The sequence below is a fragment of the Anoplopoma fimbria genome, chromosome 14, assembly GCF_027596085.1.
Source record: "Anoplopoma fimbria isolate UVic2021 breed Golden Eagle Sablefish chromosome 14, Afim_UVic_2022, whole genome shotgun sequence".
Lineage (NCBI taxonomy): Eukaryota > Metazoa > Chordata > Actinopteri > Perciformes > Anoplopomatidae > Anoplopoma > Anoplopoma fimbria.
In genome coordinates this window covers 11905542-11914755 of record NC_072462.1, presented here as the reverse complement: position 1 = coordinate 11914755, position 9214 = coordinate 11905542, and the positions used below count along the sequence as shown (strand labels likewise).

Below are 9214 nucleotides of genomic sequence, written 5' to 3'. Positions count from 1 at the left end.
AAACTTCCTCCACCAGACGTTTCTCGTCATCTGGAGAAAAAAATGGTGCGTCAAACAAATGTCTTCTCATAGCTGTTCAGGAATCTAAATATTAGCACACAGCCATTTCTTACATCCTGAACACTTGTGTGTGTCACACACACACACACACACACACACACACACACACACACACACACACACACACACACACACACACACACACACACACACACACACACACACACACACACACACACACACACACACACACACACACACACACACACACACACACACACACCTTTCTCTTGGCGTATGTGGTTAATGTGAAACAACGGGGAGATTTTTTAGGAAATTGCTTGCAGGAAAAGTTTAACCACCAGGGAATTGAGCAATCAAATTATGGTGCTGCATATGCTTCAAGTCTGTGCTAACTCACATTTCGAAGCCGTATGTTTAAATAATATTTATACAATTTGTTTTATTTTGTAGAATTTTTCGAGTTCAGTTTTACAAAATATTGACATATTCATATCCTTTAATTCAAGACTGATCCAAAAGATTGAAGCTGAGGTTTTAAATAAAAGACAAACAATGTTTGGAAAGCTGTTGAATGCTGCCACATGTTTAACAAACACTTTATTATTGTAATCTGTTGTATATGAATGGCCAACGGTGCCACCACCAGTGTCTTGTTATTTTGCTGATCACATTATGTTGTTTGCTGTGGCTCGGTGGCTATCTCTATCACTAAGTCACAGGTCTTTTTTTATTCATGAAACCATTCTGGGAAACCGTCCCTCTCATGAGCCTGTGTTACTCAGAAACTTGGACGTCCAAGAGGTCTGGTGGCCAAGCATCTATTTTTAATGCCAAATGACATCAGTGTCAATGGGACTTTTTTTAAAATGTTTTAATAACAAAGCAATACCACAGACAAACACACAATGGGGCCAAAGTAAAAAAATTAAATAAAAAAATAGCTAGGCTGCCCAAGCTAGATTCATGGCTCCAGTAAAACACAGATAAAAAGAAAATGTAACAGACAAAGGCCACTTTAAAATCACACAGAACAAGGCTACCATATAGACGTTGCATGAACCAAGTGTCCAATAAAAGGTCCCATAGAGGCTGCAAACACACCAACACATACCTTAGAGCCATTTTAGCAACAAGCAAGATATCTCAATTGTGGGACAAACGGAAGGCTGAGATCATTTCCAAAAAGGAAACAGTGTAACCTCTGAGGAGTGTGATTGTACTCAGTAAATTCTATGGCAATCAGACTTTTCTTATGTACATCTAGAAACATTGTTCTGATGATGACTGCAAATGGAAAAGCCAAAGGGTCACCAAAAACACAAGGGTACTTCTATCCCCCAAAGCAAACTTTAGTTCTCCTTTAAGTCAACAAATGATCCTCTGCAGAGCATGACCATCCAAATCAAATTTACAACTATGTGACCAGTAATTGCTGGGATATTTGACTCCGGGCCAGACTGAGGGTTGGACACACTACATCAACCTCAGGCTCTTCACATTAGTGGCAAAAACAACTATAATGCTGCGGTTCAACCAAATAAAAAAATACTGCTGTTGCAGGTCAGCAACCCAACAACACAATCTGATCATCAAAACATCAACTTGTCTGCTTGATGCTGCAGTTCTGCACTCGGTCAGTTATTTTGTGATTCGGCACCAGCCGGTCCCCTGACTCCAACACAGATCTGCCATTCCATAAACACTGCCCAGAAATGATGTGTCACAGCACAAAGCAGGAAAGTAGAAGGGGAGGGGGATGGGCTCTGTCTTGAGTGTTCATAAATACAGACTGAGAAGAATATATAGAAGGAAGAGAGATAAACAAAATAGAAAAAGGTAAAATAAAGGGGATGGGATGGTGGTGAGTAGCTGGTTGACAATAAGAGGAGAGCAACGTGGCTCCCTCTCCTCATTATTACCCACCTACGCACCCAAACAAAGGATTCCATAACACCAACAACCTGCCTACAAACATGCCGATTAAACAATCTAGCTTCTCAACTGTTTGCTAGAGAGAATTGGTCCCTGTGAGTTTCTAAATGACAGACATAAAGAAACAAAAGCACATGCATCTTTTTTTAACTAATGTTTAAGTCATTATTTTCTGAAGCTCAATCACATTCTGTTATGAAAGCTTCAAATGTCTATAGACTACTTAACATGTCAATGAAATGAGTATACTCCTCTACAAATCAGATTATTTCATTTCAACGTTTTTCCATAATCAAGTAAAATTTTCTACAGTACAGTTAAATTATCCGACTGCTATTACTGGACATCATCCGTCTCATTTTCAAAGAAAAACAGTCTGTTCAACAAAGTCTCAAAAGCCTGAAACAGTTAAAAGGTAATGAAAAACTTGGCAGCATGGACAGAAAAAAAGGCTTTCAGTGTTGGAAGCTCAGCATTAAAATAAACCCGATTTATAAAAAATGACAAAATTCAGGGAAAACAAACCAAGAGTAGGGAGAAAAATGTTACCAAAGAAAGACTTGATAAGCATGTTTTTTTAACTGAAAAAGCCTGAAGTAGGTGGATTTGAGCCAAGATCAATCTACTGCTGGATTATCTCCTATTGTGCAAAGATTTGTCCGCATGAGGCAACTTCACTTATCTACTGGACCAAACAGCAGCACCAGCTGTGCAGCCATAATGAGCCACATTCACGGCACTCACTGGGGAGGATTCACACAGTTCGATTGCCAACAATTTAGCATTTTGGTGAGCGGTTTCGATATCCCTATTTCAGCTCCCTCTCTAATGCTCGCAGCCATTTGTCACAGAAATGCATTTGTTTTGGCACTTCAGTGTGCAAAGACGATCTGCACACCAACTGTGACTCTAACCATAGATATATGGTTGGACTACTGCAACTCACTACTTGCCGGAGCCCCGGCGTCGGCCATCAGACCTCTGGAGCTCATCCAGAAAGCTGCAGCACGTCTGGTGTTCAATCGCCCCAAGTTCTCCCACACAACTTCCCTTCTCCGTTCTCTACACTGGCTCCCTGTAAGAGCTCGCATCCAGTTTAAGACTCTGGTGCTAGCCTACAGGGCAGTGAAAGGAACAGCTCCTTCCTATCTCCAGGCCATGGTCAAGCCCTACACCCCCGCCCGACCACTTCGCTCTGCTGCCTCGGGGCGATTGGTTGCCCCGTCGCTCAGAGGTCCCTGCGGCCGATCCACCCGGTCACAGCTTTTTTCTGTCCTGGCCCCTCAGTGGTGGAATGAACTCCCCACTGACGTCAGGACAGCAGAGTCGCTGCCCATCTTTAGGCGCAGGCTGAAAACTCACCTGTTCAAGAAGTACTACCCGGAGCCTTCCTCGTAGCACTTATTGCATTCATATTAGTTTGTTGCAGTTATTGCATTCGTATTAGTTTGCTGCACTTACTGTATTCGTATTAGTTTGTTGCACTTATTGTATTCATATTCGTTTATTGCACTTATCCTATTCGGATTAGTTTGTAGCACCTATCGTATTCGTATTAGTTTGTTGCAATTATTGTTTTCGTAGTAACTTGCCTCTGCACTATACTTTTGCTCTGGTTTATGCTTTTAGATGCTTGTTTAAGAAAGGAGATGCACTTATGACTTCTGGTGACTAGTAGTTCTCTTGAATACCTATGTTGAATACACTTCCTGTAAGTCGCTTTGGATAAAAGCGTCTGCTAAATGACTGTAATGTAATGTAATGTAATATATAATCATTGTTCAATGTGCTAACAGTGTGACTTTTTATTTGACAACCGATAAATGCAGTGACAATACAACCCACAAGAAAACAACGTGGTTTAATTAGGCTTATAAAACATGTTTTTATTTTGTCTGACAAAAGACGGCAACAGTCCAAAACCCAAAGATATTGAGGTTACTATCATGTAGCTCAAATTTGAGAAGCTGGAACCCACAAATGTGGTCCTAAAAGATCTCTTAAATTATTATTTGATTATTAAAATAGTGACCGATTCATTTTCTGTTGATCCAAAAAAACAACTGAGCAACTTATTGTTGCAGCTCTAAAAAAATATCATTAGATTATGAATCGCACAGTCAGTTATCTAGGAATCAAGGTTGTAAACCTGACTCTGCATTGCCAGTCTGGATAATGTTGCTTTGAAAGCACATAAATCATTGATCTATATATCATGTTCAATCTGCTTGACACACAATACGACCTCATTCTGTTTAGCAAATGGCAGTGATCTCATGCCAAACACACATCCCTTGTCACCCATCTACTGGTTCAAGGGTGTGACGTACACCTTAACTGTATGCATCTGTTGCAAAACCACATGGACTATTATATACTCAAACTAAAGAAGACCTTGCAGGAGTATTACATAAGCATGCTTGAAATGCTGAATTACCACTTTTGTTGCAAAGTATAGGTTTGTAGAGAAATTATTTACAAACACAAAGAAGTTGTGATAAAAGCACACCTGTATGCTGTACAAGTACACATACCTCTGTTAAAGTCCAGCTTGGCCGACTGCAGCGCGTAGGCCTCACATTCTTTCTTGCTGAAGCTGAAAATGATAACGGGCTGGAAGTTTCTCTCCATGATCATCTTTACTATCTTGAACACACTGGATGGACCTGAGGAAATCAAACATGAGTACACAAAGACATGAATACTGATGCAAGTTATTGATTGAATTTAAGATGTTTACACATTTCTATCTTATAAACTGACACACACCTTTAGTGCCTCCTTTCCGCCCTCTCGGGTCCCACTTGCCCCCTCCGCTGCCCCCAGAATCCCCTGCATCTCTCAGCACCTGCATAGCTGTGTTGAAATTGTCTTCTCTGAAGTCTCCCTGAAGAAAAGCAAAACAGATGTTTTGTAGCCTATCGTGTGAAGACTGATGCTGATTAATGCATCCAAAATAAGAAGACAAAGAAAGGGAAAGAGATCAGACACATCTGGTCTGTTTCTAGTCTGACTTGTTTAGGAAACAAATGCCAACTCTCTTTCATAAACCAGTTTGGAGGTGATCTTACATTCTCATCAACAACCAGGTGGAGTCCATCGCCTCCTGCTGGAAAGACATAGTGTTGCAGTGGAGTGGGACGGTAGTCTGTGTAGACTACATGGCACGGCTACAGGAGACAGAAACACCTCATTAATTATGTAACAAAATGGAAAATAAAAACATGAAGAAAAGTTGACACATAATTGTCACCTACTCATATTACACACAGGAGGATGTAACTTTAAAAGGTATACTTCAGCCATGAAATGAACATTTGTATGTCAATTACTTACAGCATGTGACCTTGTATTCTTGAACAAAACTTTGTTTTTCCCACATCTCGGAAAATACAAAAATAATGTAATGAATCCTTAATGAATTGAAGTAAAGGGAGGCCAGTTTTAACAACCCATAACTATATCAAATTATCTGTTTTCAAATGTGTACACAACTCGTGCATTACAGTCCAAGTCTCATTTATCTAGCTGCATCCTCAATACTTTCCAAAAACATGCATTTTTGCCAAAATCTTTCTTACTATTTAAAACACTTCCATCACTACTGCCTCAGGCCTGCGCAGGCTCACTACTCTTCCACACTTGCAATACACCTGCTCCTTTTGTTTTAGGATTCTCTATTCACTATTGAAGCATTTGGGGAAAAACTAGTTTTTTTTCCAGTTATTTCAGGTAATCTGCAGTGAGTAATTGATATACAAATGTTCATTTTGTGGGTGAAGTTTTCCTGTATCCCTTGTAATTATAATATATACCAGTACAACATCCCACCTGTTTATGCAGGTGGGTAATCCACTCAGCAAACTGCCTGGCATTGGGGATGGTGGCTGACAGGAAGACGTAATGCACATTGTCAGGAAGAAGAATGATGGTCTCCTCCCAAACCACACCACGCTCTGAAATACATAGATAGCAGGGGCATGTGTTACAAGCAAAAAATATGGTTGTTTTCATATCACTTTTTTTCTGTGAGGTTTACTCATACGATTGTTCAAAGTCTGATTTATCTAACTATTAAAACTGCACAAAACTATTGTAAATTGCTTGTTTCAGCCCCTAATATTGTCATATAAGGCTACATGCATCGCTCAGTTTGTGGGCAAATTTCATTCACAAAAAATATACCAAAGAGTAAAAAGAAGAATTTCACACCATGGAGCTTCTATTAAATAAAATTGTTGACAAAAAGATAACCAAGTTTAGCAGCGTCAGTAGTCACACTCGAGGACACAAAACAATTAGAAAATATTAACCTCAAGCCCTAAAAAAACGACTGATGTTCCAAACCACACTGAACATCAGTCAACAGTGTGTCTGTTTGTATTCTGTACTGACCTGCATCTCTCATGTAATGGATCTCATCAAAGACGACCCACGCCACCTCCCTCATGATCTCAGAGCCTCGGTACAGCATGCTCCTCAGGATCTGGGGGAAAAAGTAGTTTATCATGTTAAAACAACCTCTCAGTGATGCTTCTACTCCCAAGTTGCACACTGAACCTGCAGGACTCTCTCTTAAAACCACCGTCCAATAAAGGTGATATTTAACAAATCAAACAATGACTCTACATTTTTTTCAGATATCTTACCTCTGTTGTCATGACAAGGCAGGAAGCGGTTGGGTTGATGGTGACGTCACCGGTCATCAGTCCCACATCCTGGAACTCTTCGTACATCTCTCTGTACTTCTGGTTGGAGAGGGCTTTGATGGGGCTGGTGAAGATCACCCTCTGCTTCTCTCTGAGGGCCAGTGCAATGGCGTATCTATAAGAGGAGAATATGAGAGATTGATTGACATGACCGTTGATAACAAAACACAACTGAAAGTAAGTCAGATAAATAGTTGAGCCAATATTTCACCTAAAAGATAATTATGACTGCTCAGAACGAGGGCTGTTTGCTAGCAAGAAAACTGCATTCCTTACTCGCACTTTAGAGGTTTAAGTACATCCATTAAATAATAATAATAATAATAATAATAATTAAGCCTTTATTAGTCCCACAATGGGGAAATTATGTCTCTGCATTTAACCCATCCCGGAGGAGCAGTGGGCTGCAATGAAGCGCCCGGGGAGCAACTTGGGGTTAGGTGTCTTGCTCAGGGACACCTCGGCATGTTGCCGGTAGAGGGGTTTGAACCACCAACCTTGTGGTTACGGGACAAGCGCTCTACCTCATGTGCCACAGCCGCCCCTTATTGACTTACTGTAACTATTTCATATCTTTAAGTACTTTTCTGAGTATAGCGTGGCTACTCTATATAATGACATAATGCACTTCATGTGGCAAGTCTTAAGGTGTATTTTCTGTGGTTTGGGTACATGCAACTGCATGCTTTGGACTCCAGATAGAGTTCAACCGTACAGTAAGAAATTCATTTTGAAAGCAACTACTGAAGATACTCACTCAGCACAGACAGTCTTGCCAGCAGAGGTGTGTGCAGACACAAGCACAGACTCGTTGTTGTCGATGCATAAGATGGCTTCACGCTGGAACGGGTCAAGAACAAAAGGGTACTCCTGCAAGGCAAGAAAGACATATCAAAACAAAAGAAAAAACAATCCAGATGTAATACTTGCCCCTTGTTATCCAACAAGTACACAATGCATAATATTATCTAAATGAACTCATTACAAAATAAAGTGGATAATGTGCAAGTATTCTCCTTTTAGAAACAATGTGCTGCTGTTTTAAAGTTAGGAAAATGTTTCCATAAACAGATTTGATAAGTATGCTCATTTATTTAGCCCCCATCCATAATAGAGAAGATATTACCTTTTTTTTTTTTTTTAATGCTTTAAAAATATATCTAAGTGTAATTGGATGAACTGAACAAACGAAAAGTAGAGGTCAAAATTTAAAGACGGATTATACCTTGGCTGCTTTCCCCAGTCTCGGCTTCAATGGTTTATACTCATCACTGGCAGGCAGTGCGACCTATTGAGCAAAGACAGAATTGTTACCAATCAAAGTTCTGACATTAAGTTGGATAAATTCAATGTGAAACAAATCAAATAATGTACATCTTGTAAACTGAAGGCAATTAGTTGGGTTGTGTTAGACAGGCGCTTTCCATCACTATAACCATAACAAACGTGGGAATATGTTTAAGGGGAAGGGTGTCGATCCCTTTAGTAAAGTTCCAGATGTGCTAAATGTATGTGAAGGTGCATTGACTTGTGTTGCCCAAACCCTTTACTAGTGTTTCCTCGTGGGTGTCAAACACCTGTCATTTGCTTTGATTTGTTTTTCTTTACCTCATGTGAGCATCCTTCCACAGTTTCCACTTGCTCCACCTTCACTTGGGGCATAACTTCTGCAAGACTGAAGTAAAGAAGTAAAATTTATTTACTTTCCATCAGTTATACAAGTTATATCAGCAGCCTGTACACAAACAGTGTTAAGATCCTTACTCGTCACACTTCAGGTCAGAGGCTGTCTCGTGTCGGGGTTTCTTCCCAAACACCATCTCCTCTCCACCGTCACTGTCAGCCTCCCTCTTGACGGGGGCAGATGGAGCAGCATCTTTGTCGGTGCCATTTTTGTTTACAACTTTCCTGGAGGGGAAAAAACACACACATGACACAGAACTGTTGTTACCTGAGCATGCATACGTTTATTGTAACATGAACACGTCCATGAACGTCACATGAGCAGTCACGCAACCTTGAATAAACCAGCCTGTTGAACATGAGCTAATATTACATGTAACTAAAACTAAACAAAAAACAAGTATGCATCAATCAACACGACCAGGGGCCTTTTTTGCAGTTTCTTTAACGAGTTAATTAACCTTAACGTAAGCTAAGTGACGTCAGTAAAGACATGATGCTACGTTCAGGTACCCAGAACAATCGTCCCTCCTGGTTTCAAACAACAAACATTGTTTTGCAAAAAAAATATATATATAATATAATTTACCCAATGTCTGGTGTCAACGAAGCAGGTATGTTTTTACTTGCAGTAGTTTGTTGCTCATCGTCAAACACGCTGAACAAACCGTCTCCAAACGCGTCTGCCATGATTGTTGAGGCACACTTCCCACAATTCACCACGAGGTTTGCTCCCCCGGTATTACTTCCGGTACGGTACGGCAGCCGGGTTGTCCAAAAAGTCAAAAAGCACCCACACCGACGTGACTACGGAGAGAGAGAGAGATACACGCGTTTTTGCTCTCTTTTCATAACCACAACATTTT

The 9214-nt window shown here is 40.4% G+C and overlaps 1 protein-coding gene across 1 annotated transcript in view; it reads right to left on the bottom strand.

The window, feature by feature from the left end:
* Positions 1-9112, bottom strand: part of mtrex (Mtr4 exosome RNA helicase) — a 20035-nt gene extending 10923 nt beyond the window's left edge. The window contains exons 1-12 of the mRNA XM_054613190.1: positions 8938-9112; positions 8430-8573; positions 8274-8340; positions 7891-7953; positions 7423-7535; positions 6606-6780; positions 6352-6442; positions 5788-5912; positions 5028-5126; positions 4726-4843; positions 4491-4622; positions 3-30 (exon numbers count right to left, since the gene is read on the bottom strand). Of these exons, the coding sequence (XP_054469165.1) occupies positions 3-30; positions 4491-4622; positions 4726-4843; positions 5028-5126; positions 5788-5912; positions 6352-6442; positions 6606-6780; positions 7423-7535; positions 7891-7953; positions 8274-8340; positions 8430-8573; positions 8938-9038 (1256 nt within the window). The 5' untranslated portion in view covers positions 9039-9112. The remainder of the gene's footprint in view (positions 1-2; positions 31-4490; positions 4623-4725; positions 4844-5027; positions 5127-5787; positions 5913-6351; positions 6443-6605; positions 6781-7422; positions 7536-7890; positions 7954-8273; positions 8341-8429; positions 8574-8937) is intronic.
* Between the last annotated feature and the right edge of the window lie 102 nt (positions 9113-9214).